The sequence below is a fragment of the Hippocampus comes genome, unplaced genomic scaffold (assembly GCF_001891065.2).
Source record: "Hippocampus comes isolate QL1 unplaced genomic scaffold, H_comes_QL1_v1.1 scaffold328, whole genome shotgun sequence".
NCBI lineage: Eukaryota > Metazoa > Chordata > Actinopteri > Syngnathiformes > Syngnathidae > Hippocampus > Hippocampus comes.
In genome coordinates, this window is record NW_017841881.1 from 395,264 (window position 1) to 417,722 (window position 22,459).

The 22,459-nt window shown below is 47.5% G+C and overlaps 3 protein-coding genes across 4 annotated transcripts; 2 read left to right on the plus strand and 1 right to left on the minus strand.

Annotated features, from left to right (window-relative positions):
- Positions 1-22: 22 nt before the first annotated feature.
- LOC109509762 (rho GTPase-activating protein 42-like) lies at positions 23-11,975 on the plus strand. Its single transcript, XM_019859605.1, has 24 exons — positions 23-456; positions 1,131-1,226; positions 1,957-2,018; positions 3,208-3,279; positions 5,358-5,459; positions 5,541-5,651; positions 6,874-6,978; positions 7,152-7,281; positions 7,359-7,455; positions 7,574-7,687; positions 7,759-7,837; positions 7,932-7,971; positions 8,070-8,132; positions 8,252-8,326; positions 8,405-8,489; positions 8,564-8,622; positions 8,682-8,787; positions 9,120-9,279; positions 9,355-9,505; positions 10,174-10,743; positions 10,814-10,967; positions 11,084-11,158; positions 11,232-11,311; positions 11,549-11,975. The coding sequence occupies exons 1-24, from the start codon at positions 303-305 to the stop codon at positions 11,635-11,637; spliced, it is 2,829 nt and encodes a 942-aa protein (XP_019715164.1). The 5' UTR covers positions 23-302; the 3' UTR covers positions 11,638-11,975.
- A 336-nt stretch (positions 11,976-12,311) lies between these two features.
- On the plus strand, positions 12,312-15,067 carry LOC109509761 (zinc finger BED domain-containing protein 1-like). The gene is made up of 2 exons (XM_019859604.1): positions 12,312-13,245; positions 13,614-15,067. Exons 1-2 carry the CDS (start codon positions 12,378-12,380, stop codon positions 14,618-14,620), a joined length of 1,875 nt encoding a protein of 624 aa, XP_019715163.1. The 5' UTR covers positions 12,312-12,377; the 3' UTR covers positions 14,621-15,067.
- A 686-nt stretch (positions 15,068-15,753) lies between these two features.
- LOC109509759 (short transient receptor potential channel 6-like) lies at positions 15,754-21,384 on the minus strand. Of its 2 annotated transcripts, XM_019859603.1 has the most exons (14): positions 21,212-21,383; positions 20,742-21,058; positions 20,096-20,228; positions 19,655-19,955; positions 19,112-19,297; positions 18,866-19,030; positions 18,540-18,774; positions 18,144-18,371; positions 17,783-18,047; positions 17,491-17,686; positions 17,015-17,215; positions 16,887-16,943; positions 16,742-16,817; positions 15,754-16,674 (listed from the first exon to the last, which is right to left on the minus strand). In XM_019859603.1, the coding sequence occupies exons 1-14, from the start codon at positions 21,325-21,327 to the stop codon at positions 16,547-16,549; spliced, it is 2,604 nt and encodes an 867-aa protein (XP_019715162.1). In that variant the 5' UTR covers positions 21,328-21,383; the 3' UTR covers positions 15,754-16,546. The 2 variants fall into 2 exon arrangements, with proteins under 2 accessions (XP_019715162.1, XP_019715161.1); XM_019859602.1 differs by having other exon boundaries at positions 17,783-18,371; positions 21,212-21,384.
- Positions 21,385-22,459: the final 1,075 nt, after the last annotated feature.

A 22,459-nucleotide genomic window follows, 5' to 3' on the forward strand; every position in this document is an offset into this window, starting at 1 on the left:
TCTTCCTTGAAGCGGGGAAGCTTTCGAAACTTCCCCCCATCGGGCTTTTTGTCCATCTTTTATTTATTCTAAAAAAAAAAAAAACTAGCATAAAGTCTGTCAACGCCGCTCGAGTGTCCGGAAGTGGCGAGCGGGGGGAGCGAGAAAAAAAAAAGCGGAGAAAGGCATGAAAAAAGAGGTCAAGCGCAGCCAACTTTTCACCCGGACATTCACAGAGAGCCTCGACGCCGTCCTGACCGGACCCTCGGCGTCCTTTTCGGCTTAGTTTGTGGTCCCCCTCCGCCCCGCTCCGTTTTCCGAGGATGGGTCTCCCGACGCTGGAGTTCAGCGACTCGTTTGTGGACAGCCCCGAGTTCCGAGAGAGGCTCCAGTGCCACGAGATCGAGCTGGAGAGAACCAACAGGTTTATCAAAGATCTCATCAAAGATGGAAGCATGCTCATCTCGGCTCTCAGAAGTAAGATCATTTTACAATAAGCTAAAAAGTACCAGATTGTAATTCTTGCCGTGTTCCAATTGCTTTCTTTGAGGCTGCCCTTGAAAAGCTCCAAAACAGCCATGCTGACTTTTACTGCCCTTTACTCTGTTTTATTGCCCGAAAGACATTTACAGTCTGATAAAACTTTATTGTTACCTTATTTTTATTGCCATTATTATCGTCATCGCGCCTTGTTAATTCAGCAAGGGTTTTCAAACCGTGGAAGGTGGGCTGTTGCTGGTCCCAGAGAAAACCCCAAAGTGGTCTGGAAGGTGATTTTTACAATGTAAATGCGAATACTCAAATGATACTGCAATCTTTTCTGACTAGTATCAAGATAAGTACTCTTGTTTTTTGTACTTTGTTGAATTTTACTACAAGTATCACCACTACATTTAGTACTGCAGCTACCAGTACTGCCTCTACTTTTAATCGGCTACTACAAGTATTATTACAACTTTCACTTGAACTATTACTTGTACTATAACTACTTCTGATTTTGGTACTACAACTTTTACTCTCTTCTACTTTTGTTACTACAATGATACTGTTTAACTTTAACATTGCGAGATGAATAAAGGTTTTCTTATCTTATCTTATTAAAGCATTTGCTGTTGCTGAAATTGAGGTCACGTTTGCTGTGCCTTTGTCAGGTCTTTCCCAAGCGGTGCAGCGTTTCTCTCAGTCACTGCAAGAGTTCCAGTTCGAGTGCATCGGAGATGCCGAGACGGACGACGAGATCAACATCGGTGGGTTTGACCCCATTGCACACTTTTCTTTTTTTTTCTCAGCTGTACAGATGCCACATTTGCTCAGCCTACTCTCAGTATATGTGGTGGTATCGGATGTCATGGCAAAAGGAATTTGCCAGCCTTGGGACCCTAATGTGAAACTCTAACAATATCTTAAAAACCTACTCGGAAACCCTAATTTCAAATCCTGACCAGTGTTTGAAATTTGTACCTAATATGAGCTTCTCATGTTAAACCCTAACCATGTCTTGATTGTAAAATTCCATCGCAACCTTTGCGTCAAAACCTAACCCAGGCTTAAAGCACTACTTTGAAACCTTAACTCTGCCTTGATGCCCTTAAAGGGGTAGTCAAGGTAAAGAATATCTTTTATAATAATAGGCTTTGTGCACCCCCCCGCTAGTCTCAGCATAGTATTCAAATCAATATTGCATTTTAACCTAACCACAGATTGAATCCCTAAACCAGACATGAAACCCTGACCCTGGTTTTTAACCCCTATTGAAACCCTAACGGTACTTTGAAGCCCCAACCAAAGCTTGAAACCCAAAATCAAACCCTTGAAAGTGGGACATGGCTCCATTAGAGCTCAGGCCACTATTTGATGACGTCGACAAGTCCTACTGGCCTTTTAGAGCAACTAAAAGCCCAGCAGAACAGCCCTTTAAGCAATGTCGTTTCCATAGCAACACCCAGACTCTGACTTGTATTTGCACCCTGGCTGCAGCCCAGTCTCTCAAGGAGTTCTCTCAGCTGCTGAGCACCGTGGAGGAGGAGAGAAAGCGTCTGGTGAGTAAGCGGCTCACTTCATGCCTACTGCGCTCCACCTGTTGTGTCTGAACTAGTACTTCCTGTTTCGAGTTCAGCGGGAAAGTTTTTCTCCGGAACCGTGACTCTTTGCTTGAGTTCCCCGCCTGCAGATAAGTCTGTGACTCAGCCACACTTCATCAACCTTTGCGTCAGAGTGTGTGTTTTAGTGCGCTACGTTCTCGACAGGGTCCCTCTTTGTGTGTGCTCGCGAATGTGCGCCTTTTGTGAAAGTGTGCACGGTCTACCGGTTGAGGAACCATGTGGAACGTATTCCGACAATTCCCCAGTGAGAGCCGAGCCCCTCGCTTCATGGGAAAGTCTATAAAAGACTCCTGTGTGTCTGTGCGCGCGCTGGTTTTTTTTTTTTTTTTTTTTTTCACGGCAGCACTTAAGTTCCATATTCCACCACTAATGTTTTCTATAGGCAGCGCGGTGGACTAGCGGTTAGCAAAGCTGCCCAGGCTTCAAGCCCTAATTTGAACATTGCATTCTTAACACCGACACTGTGTCAGAAACGGCCCCTAAAACAGAACATTAATCATAGTTAGTCTCGTGGTATCCAATTTCATGGGGGCTGTTGCGGTGCAGCGGCGAAAGCAACACAAAAGAAAGTGTTCCTTTCACACAAATGACCTCATGATGTGAAACTAAAGTCGCGGCATGTGACCGGAGAGTTGTGTGGTTGCAAACACTAAAAGTGTGGACAACAGCTGCCTTATCACAGATCACATGCCCCTCAGGCGTACGGCAGATGTTATTGCTTTTACAACATCATCAGCCTGCTTGGGTCAGACGAGACCCGAGTGTCATCCACGGATTCAGTTCCAAAAAGCAATTGGCTACGCCAGCGACATTAAGTAGCGGTGACATCATCAAGTGGCGACAAGAAGTCGACACGGTGAACAACAATAGAGGAAATCATTTTGTTTTTTTTGTTTCGCCTTCTAGGAGTGACCATTTTCTGTCCGCCATGATCAGTATGCCGCTGTGCGTGTAGTCAGACACCTTCGCTGACACACAGACAGTCGCAACTCCCCAATTCACGTAACAACCGCAGGCCAGAGTTAGCCTCATAGCGGGAAGACGGCGTGTGTGTGGACGATGACCGTGACATGTTACTTCATCACTGTTGCGACATGCATTACATTTTTTTTTTTTCCTCCCACAGATCCAAAACGCTGACAACGTGCTAATCTCGCCGCTAGAGAGGTTTCGCAAGGAGCAGATTGGCGCTGTAAAGGTACAACTGCATTTAAAAAAAAAAAAAAAAAAATTCACTGTGTGCTCAGTCCGCCTGCCATTTTGGCCGGGTCTTTCACAATAAGACAAAAATGTCTCAAGGACCTAAAATTGAGCAAGAAGTCGGCCATTTTGTTTCGAATCCAGACGGAATTATTTTTCTTCTGTACTTAATTAATCCAACTTCAAATTCTTGCGCATTTGTGAATGTCTGAGTTGTTTAGAGCAGTAGGCAGTCCCGCGGTGCCCCAGTCCAAGTCTTGAGTGTGTGGCTCGTTCCGATAAACCACAAACGTTTCAGGACGGAGGTCATGGGAACGGACGCTGGGAGGCGTGTCACAGACTTGAAGCGAGGCGATGTAAACATGGCCGGTGTCTGGTTTCGGCGGGCAACCTCTGATCCACGTTATCTTCTCTTCAGCCTGCAATGAAGCAGAAGGCTTGCGGCCATCATCCCTTAGGGGCCTTTTTGAGATAGCGAACAATAATAAGTTTTTCTTCTGTACTTAATTAATCTAACTTCAAATTCTTGCGCAGTTGTGAATGTCTGATGAGTTGTTTAGAGCAGTAGGCAGTCCCGCGGTGCCCCAGTCCAAGTCTTGAGTGTGTGGCTCGTTCCGATAAACCACAAACGTTTCAGGACGGAGGTCATGGGAACGGACGCTGGGAGGCGTGTCACAGACTTGAAGCGAGGCGATGTAAACATGGCCGGTGTCTGGTTTCGGCGGGCAACCTCTGATCCACGTTATCTTAGGGGCCTTTTTGAGATAGCGAACAATAATAAGCCGTGAGAGTTTGGATGTGCTGTCACCGGAAACCCCCAAACTGAGATAAACGATTCTAAGGCGACTTTTTACCTCAGATAACCCAGCCATCGGTTCCATCGGCCGTATTGCGTCAGACGTCACTCAGAATAAGGTATCGATGTTAGCTAATTCAGTTTTAGCCTATCACCGCAATTTAGAACATAGCGTTGATATTTCGCAATAATTTTGTTATCCTGTTTCCACTCATTTGAACAGTATTGATTGACTTGACTGATTCCAAAACTAGTAATCTATTAATTGTTGTGTACAACTGATAATTGTGTGGTTTCACTGTCATAACGGCACTCCGAGGGAAGATGTAACTCCAAATTGTCCCGCGACGAAAATGAGTTTGACACCCCTGGTTAGCTAGCCGGTAAGCTGAGCGCACAACAGCCCACTCGACACTGTCATTCGCTGACTCCCACGTCACTCACCGGGCCGGCCGCCACCTTTTAAGACACCGATAGACCATCCTTAATATTATATCGTGAGGACCATCGTTCAAAGATGAATAGAAATAGACCAGGAACATTTGGACTTCATTTGGGTTTGTCAGTTGAAGGAAGGTGTCAATGTGAGAGTCACCGCTGCCGTCTCCTGCGAGGTGCCATTTAAAAACTAAACGGGTTTCTTGCACGGATGTCTTCCGGAATGACCAGTTTTCTTGCCAGAATGAATAGAAATGGCCCATGAACACTTGATTTTCTGCTGGATACAAAGAAAACAAAACATGCAGAGTTCAGTTTTTGTCCCCACAATTTCCCGGCCATCTCGGGTTACAGTAAATGCCGTATTGAAAATAAATAAGCTTCTTCCTCAATGTCATTGGAAATGAGTAGTTTTCTTGCCCGGATGAATAGAAATGGTCAATGAACATTTGCCTTTGTGGCGTGTAGAAAGAAGTGACCACGAAACACACTGATTTTCACTTTGGACCCGTAATTATCTCAGCCGTCTCATGTTAGGCGCCAATTAAAAAGAAATAGCTTGCTTGGGTCTAGAACAACTACACTGAAGAGATTGTGCTGAGAGTGCAAGCGGCCAGGGCCTGAAAAAAAAAAAAAACTGTCTTGGTTGCTGCTTGTAGAATGTAGCAGCAGCATGTGAGTCGCAGCTGTACGCAAAACTATTTCAACTTTGTCATGTTTGATGGATTCTGTTTAAGCAGCGCAGCTAAATATTGACGAGAACGGACAATTTCGTCTCTCGTCCAGCGGTGATTTATTAAGTATTTTTTTTTTTTTTTAAATAATTCGGTTATCTCACTCAGGAGGGCAAGAAGCAGTTTGACAAAGAAACGGAACGGTACTACTCTGTGTTGGAGAAACACCTCAGCCTGTCCTCCAAAAAGAAGGAATCGCAGCTACATGAGGTAAAAACACAAACCGGCGCGCACTTGCCTAACGCGCACACACGCGGCCCTGTGATTGGCTTGTTGTCGTCGTCGCCGCAGGCCGACTCGCAGATGAGCAAAGACCGGCAGGTGTTTAACGACGCCTCGCTGCAATATGTCTTCAAGATCCAGGAAGTACAGGAGAGGAAGAAATTTGAGTTTGTGGAGCCGGTGAGGACACACACACACACACACACACACACACACACACACACACACACACACACACACACGCTAGCAAGACGCCAAGGCAACAACTCTTAAAAAAATGTGTTTGTATGAGTTGACTGTGAATGTGGCATGGAATGAATTAGTGTCAGAACAATTGGGAACGTTGAAATAACTGAAGATCAGAGACGAAGTCGGCGAAAGTTTTTCGGATCCATTTGTAGGAGACTGGACTGTTTCAGAATTGCCTATGTTGATGTTTAAAGAATTATTCCCTTGTTGTGTGTTCACAACAACCCCCCATTAAATTTATTTTGTGATTTCCTCGCTCGATGTTCTGTTTTGGTGTATTATTTTCGATTTTCTTAGTGCCATTGAACATATCATTAATTTACGGTTTTCTGAGGCGGTATTTGAACGCCTCTCGAGCCGAACGAAAAAAAAGGACGGCACGTTGTCGGAGCGAGACATCTGTATTTGTTTGAGCGTTTTAAACAATAAAGTGTACGTTTAAAAAAAAACAACAACAACAACAACACTGCAGCTGTCTTTATTTTGGAGCTGCAACATATCTTCTAGCAAAAGTCCAACCGCACAAGCACCCGACTCTTTGAAGAATGGTTGTTCGTGAAGGTTGCTTGAATCGTAGCATGTGTCAACCAATTCTCAAAAGACCGCGGAACGTCCGAGGAACTCGGTGAAGAAGTAGGGGCAAGATTTTCTCGCAAGATACTAAACGTTGAGCTGCAAAAAAAAAAACAGCACTTCCTGTCCAAAGGATCAGTTGTTTGTTTAAGTTGACCGTGTTAAAGTAGCATGAAGATTGCAAACTGAATGTTCCCCCTGGGGGACAATTATAAATGTTCTTTATCTCTTTTTTTTTTTTTCTCTTCTCATGTAATGACTTTGAAAAGGGGTCCTCTCTGTCACCGCGTCATTGCTTGTGAACTTAAGCGTCATTAGGATCAAAAGCGGAGCCCAAAAGAAAGCCCAGTCGCCAAACACTGTTCTGGCTGCCGATAAACATGGTTTCATGATACATATCAGCGAAGGCCACTTCCTGTTTCGGCCGCGCCGCTTCCTGTGCGGAGATTTCTTCCACCGGCATGGGAGAGAAAGTCTTTGTTGTGAACGTAAACAAGAACGGTGACCCAAACAGCAGCCTGCAGGCTCTTTTTTTCTGTTATGATGATCAATCTGCTTTTGTTGCCGTTGTGCTCTTCAGCTGCTGGCCTTCCTGCAAGGCTTGCTGACCTTCTACCATGAAGGCTACGAGCTGGCCAGCGAATTTGAGCCCTACAAACAGCAGCTGCAGTTCAACCTGCAAAATGTAAGTTCCAACACCCCCGCCTCTTTCTCGGAAAGTATCCCCACAATTGACTGCTTAGCGCGTCGGGCCTCACAGAGCAGCGATGGATGTTATATCGAAGACAAAATAATGTATGGATCCCACTCAAAAAGTTCCGCGAGAGGCTTCAGTCATTTCCCATGCGGCACTTTTAGGCCCGAAACAATTTTGAAAGCACGCGGGCCGAAGTGGAGCGGCTGATGAAGAGGATCCGCTCGGCCGAGGAGGACTTCAAAGCCCCCGGCTCCTTCACCATGGAGGGCTACCTGTACATACAGGAGAAACGTGAGCCAGATCAGACGCTGCGCACAACCTTCGCAGACAAAATGGCATCCGCGCTGTGAACCGGCGTGTTCTTTCAGGGCCGCTGGGCAGCGTGTGGACCAGATACTACTGTACGTACGAGAAGAGCTCCAAGATGTTCACCATGAGCAACACCGAGGCCCGGCCGGCCGGCAGACAGGGGAGCCGCCATTTTGATGACGGGATTCCTGTGTTTATTTCTCCTCTTTGTGTTAATTGCGATCGCACCTGGCGCCGGTGATGATGATGGGATGACGGTAGCCGATTGACGTTTGCAGAACGGCGTGCCGAACGGAGTGCCGGAGATGTTCAGGCTGCGCTCATGCGTGCGAAGGAAGACGGACTCCATCGACAAGCGCTTCTGCTTTGACATTGAAGTGGTGGAGAGGTAACGGAAGCAAGACAGGTTGATATTGCCGCCACGTCTCGGCTTCAATTCGCCTTTTGCCCTTGGCGCAGACACGGCGTCATCACTCTGCAAGCGCTCTCGGAGGCCAACAGGCGACTGTGGATGGAGGCCATGGATGGAAAAGAACCCGTACGACTTTGAGTTTCACCTTGTGTGCCGGTTCTCCTTCTGTAGATTTGACTTGATGTTGACGTTTCTTCTTTTTTTTTCTCCGACCCCTCAGATCTACACTCTGCCGTCTCTGCTCAGCAAGAAGGAAGAGAGTAAGACGGCAGATTTAATCTCATCTCCAGAGCTGCCGGTTTGCATCATTTTCTTTGCATCAGAAGTGTTTTTTTTTTAAATTTGTGCTGTTTTACAGCCTTCCTTAACGAGACAGGCTTCAGCTTTGTGAGGAACTGCATCGAGCTCGTGGAAATGCGAGGTATATCATGGCGAGAAGTAAAACACAGAGTGAAAGAAAAAAACGAATGAACAGCACATTTTGAAAGAATACAGTTAAACCGTCATCAAATGTGAAAACGTTCCTAAATGTGAGTATAGGCCTCAACACTCTGGGCCTGTACCGGACCGGAGGTGTCAATTCCAAAGTTCAGCGGCTGATGACGAGCGTATTTGGTAAGAAGGGGCTTCGTTCTGATGTTATTTCCTATGATGATGATGAACCATGCTGAAATCATGGCTGCTTTTGTGCAGCCTCCACTTCTGCTTCGGACGCACGGCTCGACGCGGACGCTTGGGACAACAAGACCGTCACAAGCGGACTGAAGAATTATTTTAGGTGGCTGCATTTTGACCAAATTAACATCACTGTGGGAAAAAAATGCTCTAATGCTTTACCATGTGTACACACAGGTGCTTGGCCGAACCCGTGCTGACCTACAGACTGCACAAGGAATTCATCAAAGCTGCAAGTAAGAAGGCCTCGAAATAATCACTCACTAAAAATCGATAAAATGGACGCTTTTCACAGAGTATGATGACCAGAAGCATCGCGTGAGGGCGATCCATGCGCTGGTCCACAAGCTACCCGAGAAGAACCGAACCATGCTCGACCTGCTGACCAATCACCTCCTCAAGTTTGTACACAGGAACACATACACACACACACACACACACACCCCTCCACTAAGGCTCGACAAGCTAAAACATGTAAGGTGGAGTTGCACTCCAGTCCTCTGTGTGGCAGTAATGAGCATTATTTAGCTGCCGACCATCACACACAAAACTTTTTTGTTTTCAGTTGCTCAATCTGCTGGATTGCATCACCATTTTTATAAACCCAGTAAGGGCCCTGAACATTTTGAATCTTTTTGAGGATGTTTTATGGAAAAAAAACAGTTCATCCAAGTCCTTGGCGGAACATATCAATACTCCCCTTTTTTTGGGGGTTGTTTATTTTTGTCTGCAGGGTGTCAGCCCACTGCAGCCAGAACCTTATGACAGTATCCAACCTGGGCATGATCTTCGGTCCCACGCTGATGAGGTCGCAGGAGGAGACGGTGGCCGCCATGATGAACATCAAGTTCCAAAATATTGTGGTGGAGATCATCATTGAGAACCACGACAAGGTACACACTTGCACACAATTAGGTCAACACACACACACACACACGTTAACACTTTGTGCTGTGTTTGGCTGTCAGATATTCAGCGAGGCTCCCGACCTATCGCTGCCGTTACCGCCGGCGCCGCCTTCGCGGGCGACCCCTCGAAGGGGCAAGGCCATCTGTCTGTCGTCGGGGAAGAGAAAGGCCCGCCTCTACCCGCCCACCCTCTGCCTGGCGGACAACGACAGTGAGTGCTTTACGCCGACCAAGGTCGAAGACAGACGATACACAATGTTGCTTTATCGACAACAACAGTTTCTCTTTCAAGTTACACACACTCAAGCCTATTATTTTTTATATGCGTGTATGTTCGCTAGGTCAGCAGATAGTTAAGTAGCTAGTTAGGTAGGTTGTCGGGGTGTGCATCTCTCCAGTAAAAGGGGATTTGATAAGATCTTGATACATGGGGTAAAAACACGGGGTACAAACGGTACATTTGTTTTGATTCAGTGGCATTAAGACAAGGAGTTTGTGATTGATCAAAGTGTTTGTCATGTTACATCTCCTACAAAGACTGTCACAAATAAGAGAAAAGAAGACAAAGATTATTTACATTTAAAAGTAGAAACGAAATGTGTACGTACACACTACTAAATACTACTACTACTAAATCCTGTGTAAATAGTTGGTAAAGCTTGTCAAATGTAAAATTGCTACCAAAGCAAATATTCTGAGCATATAAATCGCTGTTGAGCCTAAAAATATCTTCATAAAAAAATTTTCTGCATGTGTTGGTCCAAAATCGGTGATTTGCGTGAAACCATCCCGTTTTCTGCTGCTGATTACAAAAAAAAAAATGTTTTAATGGCTGGCATTGAAAGATAAACACAAATATATTTGTGTTTGTGGCTCCAGGCGACACCTTCAGCAGCAGCAGCCCTGGCACTACCCCGACGGGCAGCCAGGAGTCGCTGTCCTCACACTCCTCAGAGAAGAACGGCGCATCACTGACGGCGTCTCCGTCCTCGCCTACCGCCGAGCCCGGCTCCTCCACTCAAGTCCACCCACCTCCTTCCTGTTCCTCCAACGGAGACGATAGAAAATGGCCGACGGACAAGGAGACGCCGCCACCGGCGTTATCCGCGTCATCCTCCGTGGCATCTCTGCGCTCCACGGCCGAGCGGACGGACTCCACTGTCTCCCTGTCCTCCGCCAAGGAGTCCAAATCGCTTTCCTCCTCATCCACCGTGCAGCTCTCCTCCTCGGGGTCCCCGGCCAGGGAGGCTCGCTCCGTCCCCAGGGCATCGTCCGTCTCGTCCCTGCAGAGCACCCAAGACAAGACGAAGGAGTCTCCGCCGCCTCCATCTCAGCAGCGCCGGACGGCGGCGTACAGGATGGCGTCCTCCTCCTCGTCCTCCTCATCGTCTTTATTCCCTTACCCGCTGTCCACATCCTCCTCACTCACCTCCCTGCACATCTCAGAAGGTACGAAGCATCTTCCCCTCGGACTTGGAAAAAGCACCTTGAGCTTATGTGTGTTTGTTTCCTGTTTCAGACTACCGCAGTTGTCACGGCTCTGTGCAGAGTTTAGCATCACTGGGCCCACGAGAGGCCACACGGACGCGGAAAACTTCACACGTACGACGAAACTCAGACAACCTGACCCCACAGTCTCTGCCCACCAACGGCTACCAGAGGCCAGGATCCGTGTACGTGTCCTCGGGGCGTACTGTTATTATGAATACCTGTCAAGTTCCGGCCTATCTAGTGTTACCGTGGCAACCTCTGTCACGGTGTTCAAGTTCATGTTTTGTGTGTGTTCCAGGTTATCTGTCCGAGGACAAAAACAGCGTGAAAGCTCTGTCTTCTCCTCGGCTTTGGACATTTGTGCTTCCGGAAGGTATGCGGATTCACTTTGTTGTGCCATTTTTTGGAAGTATTAAGTGTTTTGACCCGTTTGGCTTGTCTCGCAGGGAAGCGAAAGCTCTGTACTCCTGCGAGGCGGAGCACAGCCACGAGCTCAGTTTCCCACAGGGGGCGCTCTTTTCAAACGGTAAGAAAAAACAGGTATGGCGTCTTAAATTTTGGTTAGCAGCTGCAGTCAATGACTTACTGCTTATTACCTCTGCCAAGGAAGCTTTGTAAGTGAATTTAACAGGATTACTCAAAAGCTTCTGATCCATTTTCCATTAAACTTGGTGGGACACTAAAGTCTCTGTAATAATCTTAATCTGAATCACATGTTTGGAATTTATTTTGCATCGTCTTTTTTTTTTTCTTTTCTTGGCAGTCCACCCATCGGTGGAGCCAGGCTGGCTCCAGGCGACCTACCAGGGCAGGACAGGCCTCATACCCGAGAACTACATCGCGTACACCTGAATCTCTCTGATGTCATCACTCCACATACACCCAAACATCTGTGATGTCATCACTCCGCTGCCTGACTTGAAGACGTCCATAAAGCGTATCCTGTTTGTTTATCGGTAAACATGTAGCTGAAATCACTGAACTGTGCGACATGACTGATTCTCATCCATGTACTGTGTTTGTCTCACAGCAGTGTTTTTTTTAAATTGTCATAATTTAACTGTTGCTATTGGTCAATTCAACTGTCAGTGTCCGCTCATGTGGGATATGTGGAAATGAACTGTTGTATTGTCGTCCTACTGCTGCCTGACGTGCCTTCTTGTCCTAATAAAGGACTCGTACATTCCCTAGCAATGCTTTCTGGATTATTTCTCTGTTTTAAAAACACCTACGAAAAGTAAAATAATTTAACGGCAAAAGTTATACAATTCACAGTGCGCAATAACTTCATAAAACGCACTCTTGGATTATTTTGTCGTGCAACATGTGCCCATTGGCCAAGCTTTGTTTTTGATTCATGTTTGACAAATAGTGGCGAGATTATGATTTAGTCTCTCGTAATTATGATTTAGTATCTTAAAGCCTACTCGGGTTCTGAAAAAGTATCGCAATACCGGTAAATTTGATTACAAACTGTGCGGAACATTGCACCGCGCCGACCAGTTTCACATGGGACCTTTTTTAATGATACGCTCGGTGAGACTGCGAGGCGCGGTGAATGTCAACAATCTCTTGTGCCTCCCGTGGCGACGATGGATAAGCAAGCCACTGAACCGTTTGAAATTGAAATCTCAGAAGTGGAAAATGGAAATACGGAAGAGCTCGTACCCAAAAGAGGAGCCTTGTCTGTTGTTTGGCGGTATTTTGGTTTCAGAAAATCTGACTTCGACCAAAAAAACATTTTGTGCAAGATTTGCCTCTCTAAAGTTGCAGCCAGTGGCGGCAACACGAGCAATTTGCTCCACCACCTGAGCCGCAGGCATGTCTCGGAATATGAAGAATGTATGAAGTTAAAAACTGCGCCGTTCGCCTCAGCGGGCAACCCAAAATCCCTTCAAGACGCGCTGGCCAGGGGGGCCCCCTACGATAGAAAAAGCAAACGCTGGCTCGACATCACCAACGCTATCACGATCCACCTGGCAAAAGACATGGTTGCGCTCAACACAGTCGAAAAAGAAGGCTTCAAGCAGATGATCAGGACGCTGGACCCCAGGTATGAAGTCCCGAGCGGAAAGTACTTCGGCCAAATTGCGATCCCCAACTTGTACGAGAAGCACAGAGCTAAACTCGGAACGGAGCTGGCGGCCGTCCGCCACTTCGCAGCAACGACCGACATGTGGTTGAGTCACACCATGGAGCCTTACTTTGGCGTGACCGTTCACTTCATAAGCGACGACTGGCTGTTGCAAAGCCATCGTCTGCAGACGAGCTACTTTCCCGATGAGCACACCGGAGAATTACTCGCGGCGGGCCTGCAGGAGGCACTTGATTCTTGGGGGCTTCCGCAGAACAAACTCGTGGCCATCACGACCGACGATGGCGACAACATCAAGAAAGCCGTGGAACTCAACAAGTGGACTGGACTCCAGTGCTTTGGTCACAGACTTCACCGAGCCATCGGTAAGAAATCGTTAATATTGCCATGCGTGTCAGGGCTGCAACTCACAATGATTTCAAGAATTGAGTCATCATATTCCGGACCACATTTTTGCTTTTTTTTTTGTCCTCATAGTTTTGTGTTAAAGTGTAATTTTTAAGTGTCATGTTACCCCATTGCTTTTTTGTTCCCGGTACACATGCTGTGGACGAAAGGAAGTCTTACTGAATGTCAGATTTTTTTTTTCTCCTTTAAGTATCGGTGGCTGGTATTGGCATCCTTCACATTACCCGATACCTTGAAATAAGTTGTATCAGCCAGACTCGATCCCTGGTATTCCATAATTAGTGTCAGAGAACTAATACAATATTGTTGTTGTTTTTTTTTGTAGGGAAAGGTCTGAGAAACGAAGGCATACAGCAAGCCATTGCCCTGTGCAAAAAAATTGTGTCCACCTTCTCGTACTCAAGTAAGAAAAGGAGGGACCTGGCCATTGTTCAGAACTATCTGGGTCTTCCAAACCACATGCTCACGGCAGAGACGCCGACCAGGTGGGGCTCGCGTCAAACAATGATCCAAAGAGTGCTCGAGCAAGAGAGGGCCATTAGTCACGTTCTAAAAGACGACAAGAAATCCAGGCACTTGGTCCCGAGCTGGCAAGATTTGGACGTCCTCGAGGCCGTCAACAAGGCGTTGGGCCCCCTTCAGGACTTCACAGACGCTTTGTCGGGAGAGCAATACGTCAGCGTCTCCTACCTCAAGCCGGTGCTCAAGCTCTTCAACGCCTCCATTCTTGCCGAGGAAGAGAACGACACCCAGCTGACCAAGGACGTGAAGAGAAACATCCTCGCCGACTTGAATGAGAAATATTCCGACACGGTCGTGGACGACCTGCTCGATATGGCGTCCCTTCTCGATCCGCGGTTTCGAACCAAGTACGTCGATGAAGAAAAGGTGGAGCGGGTTCTATCCAGAGTGGTCGAAGAGATTGTGTCACTGATGAAGACTCAGCAGGATGTGGTCCAAGGGGCTGCGGGTTCTGAAGCGGAAGCGGAACCTGATGATCCTCCTAAGGTGAAACGAAAAAAGACCTTGGCCAGCTTTTTCAAAAGGGAGGGCGGCGCAATGACCGAAGAGGAAAGCGTCAGGAAGGAGCTGACCGTCTACTTGCAGACCACCGAGGTGGACAGCGACGTCGACCCTTTCGACTGGTGGAAATGCCACCAGACAAATTTCCCTCACGTTGCCAAGCTCGCGCGGCACTATTTGTGCATCCCGGCCACCAGTGCGCCGTCGGAGAGAGCGTTCAGCACCGACGGCAACATGGTGCCGTGCCACAGAGCTGCGCTCAAACCGGATGCCGTGGACCGTCTGGTTTTCCTGGCTCAAAACTTGTAAATGTTTCAATGACGGTTTCACACATCTGAAAAAAAAATGGGGTCGATCGTGTCATTTTCAGAGGATCACTATTGGATCAAGAAGGTGTGATTTAAAACATTTTTTTTTAAAGGTTCTAAAACAAAATCATCAAGTACAAAGATGTTGCCAAATGGAACAGCAATAGCTTTGGTTTATTTAATGTTTTAAGAAGAACAATAGCAGTCGATAATATTGTTGCCATCATGGTACATCTCGTCCATGAAAACAGAGGATTGACGTACATATGATAAAGAATTGATCGCCACCAGGGGGCAGTGCAATACAGATATACGGATAAACCATAGAGCTGGTAAAACCAGGGCCTGACCAATCGAACGACTGGTTGATTTAATCAGCCGATATTAGCGCTTTTAAAATTGGCAAAATTGTAGAATCTTTCGTGAATTAAAAATGGAGGGGAAAAAATCCCCAGTTTTTTACATTTTTAGACCTTGAAACGTTACAACATAAGAAAAAAAAATGCTGAGAATAACCAACTGCCCCCCCCAAAAAAAAAAAACAGCTAAAATCATACGAATTATAAAATACTAAATGAAAAGTATAATAAAATGGTGAAACGCCCTGCCTGTAATTCATGTCTTTGTTGTTGTAATCATCAAGTGACCAAAAAAGGTATTTTATTCATTATGTATTCTTTAATTAATCGTCATCGGAATTTCTTTTCTGCCGAATCTCAAAATCGGCTTTAAAAAAATCCATATCAGTCGGGCCGAGGCTTCAACCTTCAGTGAGATGCAGGAATGGCCCATTCTTCGCAGAGTTTAAAAAAATATACGTATATGGCTGTGAGTCTTGTGTTGTCGCTCTACACGAGTTGCTCCAGCATTTTTGTTCAAATGTCCGTCACTTGGATTGTTCAAAGACGGTGACTCCGATGCGATCCGGTAGCTGGTTTGTTGCATTTTGTGTTGTGTGTTAGCATTAAGCTATATGGACTTGACTGAAGCAAAGCTGTGAGCTTGTTTTTAAAAAAACACAATGTGCAATTCTCCGGCATGATCAATCAACACTCCATCCCGACTGTTACATTTGCGCAACAGTTGGATTGAGCCTCAATCGATGAGTTATGCCTGGACGGTGTTATTTTTTTCTCACTCGTCGAGCTATCTAAACAGACCGAATTTCTGTTGTGTACAATATATGTGTCGCTCGTTACTTGTGAGCTGAGTTGAGTAAACGGAGTCCGCGCAGTGTGTCTGCGCTCCAAGAATAAGCGTGTGAGTTTTTGTGTGAACAAGAGCAACTTTAGACGCATGACACGTCAGACGCTACACTGACTGTTGGATAAACAACGAATGAAGATGAATGTACCCGCAGCATCGTTGCAACTTACAGTATGTCCATTTTTTTTTGCCACATTTCTTGCTTCAACCCGATGGACATTGTGCTGCTCCTTCTGGTATGGCCACCTGGGAGGAGTTTTCAAACGGATGCTCGGATATACAGTGCGTGAAGGGCATCTCAGCTCCTCAGTAAGCTGCGGTGACAGTCGCTCTTCGTAGAGGATGAAGAAGATATACCCGTGAGTACTGCGTTATCGTCGATGCGGCTGTGTTCAAGACTGGATAAATTGTTTTGTTTCGTTTGAGTTTGTGTTTGTCCTTTCTCTTGTCTCCCAAAGGGTGAACAGCCTATCGTGGGCTCAGTTGCAAGAAGCGTCTTGATTTTGAATGACACGCAAGCAAATTGAGGTATGTATTATCATTGTAGTTCGGTGTCTCGTGTTTACGTGTTATCTTACATGCGAGGTACAAACGGCGGAAGACTTCACATATGATTCCAAGCCAGCCACTGGATAGCACAGGTGTTTATACAAGTCTATAGAACTTACAAGCTACATAAATATTAAAAAAAAACAAAGTCAACCATAGGAACAAAATGTTATCATGTCGTTGCGGTGATGTCGCCAAGTCGTCTCATCAGCTCATCCAGCGTCTCAGTGTTCTGAGACTTCTCTTCCAAAAGCTCGTAGCGGAGGCTGGAGATGTCTTGCTTGATTTCCTTCAGCTCCCCTAAGTCGAATTATCGTTTGGTCAAACGGGGGTCACGTCATTTGCGTCTGGCGCCGCGCGAGCTCACCTTCTGTGATTTCGTCGCTCTCCCGGTCGGCTCGGGCTTTGATGATGTAACGCTTGATCAGACGCTTCATGATCTTCTACGGTTTGGCTCAATATGAGTCTTGTGGAATCCTCCAAAATAAAAGAACGCGTTCTGGTGTTGATACCTGATATCGGGAGGGACTTGTAGACCCGCTGAATGCCGAATGCTTCCCTTCTCCCATCTGAAAATCAAACGGAGAACTAAAACAGCGTGACGGCGACGAAGTTGGATTGTTGATTGTGAAGAAGTCACCTTGTCGAGTTGTGTCTCGCGTTTGTCCTCGCTTTGCCCTCTCGCAAACCGCATCACCAGAGACTTGACGCTTTTGGACAAGCCCAACATTGACTTGGGACTCGGGACCAGGTTGAAAGGCACCGGTAGGGTTCGTCCCTCCTCAAAGTAGGAGAACCACAATTTGGCCCGGGCGAACTTCCACTCCACGTCGGCGTCGTCCTGGTGGAGTGCGAGAGAAATGACACTTTTGACGGCTGCACCGTCATCACTCGAATCCTCACCTGAACCTGCAAACTTTATCCATTAAACTGACCCTAAGCTGGGTTCATTTTTTTTTTTTTTGTGCATGCTTTACCCTCGACGCCATAACAACTTTGACGAATGGCACGACGGCGTGTTTTGTCCTCCTTTTCCTCCCTTATAAATTCTTCCGTTTCTCCCCAGCATAAACATTAGCGAATGTCTCGCGGACTTGGCGTCTGATCCGTGAAAACCTCGATCTCCTGGAAGGAGCTGTTGATCATGGCGATGAGCATGTTGAGCAGCACGATGACCATGGTGACGTTGTAAACGCCGTACAGCACGTAGCCGATGTTCTCGATGAACTTGTGCCCGTTGTTGATGACCACCGAGCGGACCTCGGACAGTCCGAATATGGCCCAGAACAGCGTCTTGAAGCTCTCCTCCAGCCTGTTGTGTTGACAAACCGGCGCCGCAACCGTAACCATTTTTTCATCTCGTTTCGTATATGGCCGTCGGATATCGGAGAAACGTTCGGTGGCTCACGTGGTGAAGGCGTCGTTCTGCTTGACGCCCAGGTAGTAGGAATACAGGTTGAACATGCCGATCATGAAGGCCAGAAACACCAGCAGGAAGATGACCATGAACTTGAAAATGTCTTTCACCGTCCTGCCCAGGGAGATCTGCAGAGGCCCGAAGCTCTCGTTGGCCGGCAGGATGTACGCGATCCGGGAGAAGCTCAGAACCACCGCCACTGCGTACAGACCCTCGGAGACCAGTTGGGGATCCGACGGCAACCAATGGATACGTGCTGCGGAAACAAACCAAAACAGGATGGGATACTGGGTTGGAATACCAGAGGTCTGCGTCCCGTTGCTGGCCAGAAAAGAGGTAAGACCGCTGTCACCCAGCTTAAAGTAGAGGAGCTCTGGAGGCAGCGTGACGTTTGTCAGGTCGGCGTAATGCGCGTCGACGCGAGTCTGAGCAAAGCTGGCGTGCCTCAGGGCGGAAAAGCGACAACTGAAGGACGCCAGGAAGATGGCCAGCATCCCAAAGTCCAGAAAGTTCCACGGTTCCACCAGGTACTCCCCGGGCCCCAGACTCCAGATTTCCTTCACCTCAGTCCAGATCATACCTGTAAACAGGAGGATAAAAGGTGAAGCTCCGGCTCCGTCCGTTTGTCAATTTTCGCTTCTCCTCACTAGGGTAGTGGATCGCTGGAGCCTATTCCAGCTGACTTTGGGCGGTATCTCCCAGAACCTGTCTTAGAAACCCAAACTTTCCCAGTTCTGGATGGTCCTACCCATGACCCACGAGACGATGAGGATCTCCATCCAGGTGAAGGGCGTTGTGGTCATGCGATAGAGCAGCCTTGGGTCCGCGCCCGCTTCTGGCACGTTGTGGTGGGTCATGTTGGGCAACAATGCAGTCCCCGCAAAACGGTCCGCGGCGTTCAGGATCAGCAGGCCCAGGAAGATCGTAAAAGATGAGGCGTGGGCCACAAACTTCATGAAGGGGCTTCTCATCACCCGCCCCACCTGGCTCCGCAAAAAAGAAACACAATCTGAGTTTGGGGGGGGGGGGGAGACATTTGGACGGATGGATTTTTCGATGAGACGCGGAACCTACTCTACTACAAGGCGCGATCCAGTACGCCAAAGACAACCCGGGTAGCCCCGTAGCCACGGCCAGGACCACCAGTAGTTTGACGGCGGTGGTCTGTTGCCTGAGCCCCGGTAGGTTCTCATACCAGATACTGAGTAGCTGCTGTTGGCAGTTAGGATGGGCCACAAACTGAAAAAGAAGAATGATGATCTGGACTGTAGTTAGCATAGCGCGAGCAAATCGAATCAATTTTTTTCTCTCCGGTCTGACCTTTTTCAGTTCATATTTGATGGCTAACTTGAGGCGTGCGAGGGAAGGGCGACCGGGCGGGTCGTAGCTGTCTTCGTAGTCGGTTTCTCCGTTTAGTATGGCCTCTACCTCCTCGGTGCTGCGGCAGAGGTCCAAGAGACCCACCACAAAGTCCTTACACTGGCTGGATAAGCGGCAATAGTCGTTCTACGCACACAAAAAAAAATGTGTGTGGGTTCTATCAATAGATGACTAAGTGAAACGCTCATAGAAACAATCCTTGTACACACACAGACACACACGTCACGCGACCATCGCTCTTGAGATAAGATCGAGGCTCTCGACTCATAGAAACTCCTTGTACACACACGTCAAGCGACCATCGCTCTTGAGATAAGATCGAGGCTCTCGTCCGTCGTTTACGTCTCCCACCGGCCTCATAAAAAGTCACATTTTTACTCACATCTTTAGCAGTCAGTTTGGCGGCGGAGTAGAACATTTTTTCAGCTGTTTATATCCTTGAAGATGAGACGATTTGAACGGCATGCGTATCGTAAAACGGACCTTAAACTCCTTCTCGATGTTGGCTAGCATGGCCAACTCGTTGCTGAGCTCCAGCGCAGCCAGCACCGGATCCTCACTGGACAGGGAGAGGTAAGCGGGACTGGCCAGCCCGCGGTAGGCGTTGATGCGAGAGCGCGAGTGGCTGAAGGAGTCAAACTTCTGCTGGTAGTTGCACGAGTTGCAGCCGCAGAAGTAGTCGTGCGGCGGGTCGATGCGAGCCCCTTTACTGAGGAGCGTGTGGACGATCTCGTATTCCTGGCAGTGCGCCGCCAGGATCACAGGAGTCACGTCTTGAGAGAACCTGAGGTTCGTTATGGACCGGTCAGACATGAGTTTCTTCCTGGACTGAGATCATGCACCGAGTGATCTTGAATGACAGCGGTTGACTTCAGCACTCTTGGGCCGAATCCAGGAAAGCCTCGTCCCTCCTCTTTGTCTTACCTGGTCCCGTCCTCATCGTAAGCATAGAAGTCATCCAGCAGGTCCACTTGAGCGGGGCTGGCTGTCAGACGATGGGCGTCTCGGAACGAAGGGTGCGCTAGTAGGGCCTCGGTGATGCGGATATAGCCCTTACCTGCAATGTCCAGAATGTTATTTTTTTGTCCGCTTGTCGCCTCCAGGTGGTTGGAAACTTTCACAAAGAATGACTGACATTGGGAGAATCGCCTTTCTAAGGTCTTGTTATTGCGCCTTAAGACACTTGAATATAACGTTACGAGCTTTGGAGTGTAAGTCAAGTTGAATCGTAGCATTCCAATCGCAGAAACGTCAATATCGTCATTTAGGAACCAGGAAAAACCCCGGGGCAAAAACGAACTTGACGAAAAGTGCAGATTTCACCAGTTCGTCCTATTCGTTGAAGAATCGACTTTCTCTGATTTCGTCCTTTCATGCGCGACTTATGATAACCTCCATCCAGATTCGTAGGGATTTTGGGGTTCGTTCATGTAGCAGGGAGTAAGTTTGGAATATCTGTCCACTGTGGTGGCCGCCGTCCCTGAAAGGGTTCGGAAGTTAGGCCAGCCTAGGGATACCGGGTTGTGGATCAGGGTCAGGTTCGGGAGTAGCAAGAAAAGTTTTCTCTTACTGATGGCCAACAGGAGGGCGTCTCCCACCCGAGCCAAGTCGGGCCTCCCCAGCAGCAGCTCCGTCACCTCGAGGTGCTCGTTGGCCACAGCCAACTGCAGGGCGTTCTGGCCCATGTAGTTGACCGTGTTGACGTTGAGGTGTGGCACGTGCAGCAGCATGCGGCGCACCTCGGGGATGTTGCCGTACTCGGCCGCCTCCAGGAAGCGCTGCTCCACCTCGGACGGACCGGCGGATGGTGCGGTGAACATGTGGGCCGGGCCCCTCAGGGCCTGCCGGCGCTTGACGGCGCTGAGACGAGCCAGCAGTTGGCTCTGGCTGCCACAAGTAAACACAGCGTATCGATCGGTAACGTTTGACTTCTGAACACAAGACACCATAAGACGTCTTCATTCCCCCCCACTAAAAAGTCTTAATACTGAACTTTGTTCGTTTTAAGATTCTGTCGGAGCACAAACGAGGTCAACTCACCCAAGCCATCGGTTATCCTCGGGGAAATCATCGTACGTCAGCAGATTATCGCGGCTTCTGGCCCGCGGGCTATCGGGGATCGGAGCGGTCGATGTCGCGGCCCGCCTGTAGTTCATCCCGGGAGATCAGACGGGACTGGGCGGATCATCACCCCAGTCAGAGTATAGCGGGGCTCCCCCCCCCCCCTCCCTTGCTTCATCCCTCCCCTCCCACTGCCCTGTTGGACTCCTTGAGAAAGCATGCATCCTGCAGGGTCCTGCTATACTTTGACTTCTCATCATCATCCTTCGGATTCCACCAGATCAATTGATTACATTCCGCAGACAAACAACGCGGATCACGAAATGAAACCTAAATTTAACATTTGGAAATGTAACACGACAAACCTAAAACAAGGTAACATAATCAAATGTAAAATATGTCGCACGCTTTAGCTCGATGAAACAGATTGACGTAACACAATCTGACGTGATGACTTTGTAGTTTACTGTAACCGGGGTGCAATGTTTACAGAGCATTGCACGATGTGTCATTTAGCAACGTAGCATGTAGCCTAGCTTATCATAATATAACTTTATGCAATGCAACCTATACATGGCGTACAGACGTTACGTATCACTGTTACATAACAGCATGTCATGTATCTGACAGCAACCTAAACTAATCAATTGCAGCCTCATTGCACCGAACTTAATCTATCGTAACTTAATGAAATGTATTTTTAAGGTAAGGTCATTTAACGTGACGTGTTTTCATGTAGTGTAACGTCATGTAACAAATTAATCTCATGAACACGCCACAGAATGTAAAATAACATAATGCACCACAATTTAACAGCATAGTTTAGTCGAATGGACGTTAATGTAAAGTAATATTCTTTGAACAAAATTGTAACTGCTTAAAACATTTTGTTAGCTCTTTATAATTATTTTTATCTACAATATCATAAATTTGTACTGCTGTGCACGCGTTGTATTCCATTCGACTCCATCTGTTCTAGACTGCATGTCTGCTCTTCTTCAATATTCACATTGATGAAAACGTGTCGAGTGGCAAAAAATAGCCCCCTAAATGAGCTTTTTATGTTCATACGTTGTACAGTTATTTTAAACTGCGCTCCACTGTGTGTGTGTGTGTGTGTGTGTGTGTGTGTGTGTGTGTGTGTGTGTGTGTGTGTGTGTGTGTGTGAGCGTGTGTGTGTGTGTGTGTGTGTCTGTGTGTGTGTGTGTGTGTGTGTGTGTGTGTGTC

Bases quoted from the DNA above. Each gene is read 5' to 3' on its own strand.
- LOC109509761 (XM_019859604.1), top strand. From the start codon at position 12,378: ATGGATAAGCAAGCCACTGAACCGTTTGAAATTGAAATCTCAGAAGTG. The intron at 13,246-13,613 runs GTAAGAAATCGT...TTTTTTTTGTAG, and splicing joins CAGACTTCACCGAGCCATCG to GGAAAGGTCTGAGAAACGAA.
- LOC109509759 (XM_019859602.1), bottom strand. From the start codon at position 21,327: ATGAACTACAGGCGGGCCGCGACATCGACCGCTCCGATCCCCGATAGC. The intron at 20,229-20,741 runs GTAAGAGAAAAC...TGGACATTGCAG, and splicing joins CGCCCTCCTGTTGGCCATCA to GTAAGGGCTATATCCGCATC. The intron at 18,775-18,865 runs GTAGGTTCCGCG...TTGCGGAGCCAG, and splicing joins GGATCGCGCCTTGTAGTAGA to GTGGGGCGGGTGATGAGAAG.
- LOC109509762 (XM_019859605.1), top strand. From the start codon at position 303: ATGGGTCTCCCGACGCTGGAGTTCAGCGACTCGTTTGTGGACAGCCCC. The intron at 5,460-5,540 runs GTAAAAACACAA...TCGTCGCCGCAG, and splicing joins AGGAATCGCAGCTACATGAG to GCCGACTCGCAGATGAGCAA. The intron at 7,282-7,358 runs GTGAGCCAGATC...GTGTTCTTTCAG, and splicing joins CCTGTACATACAGGAGAAAC to GGCCGCTGGGCAGCGTGTGG.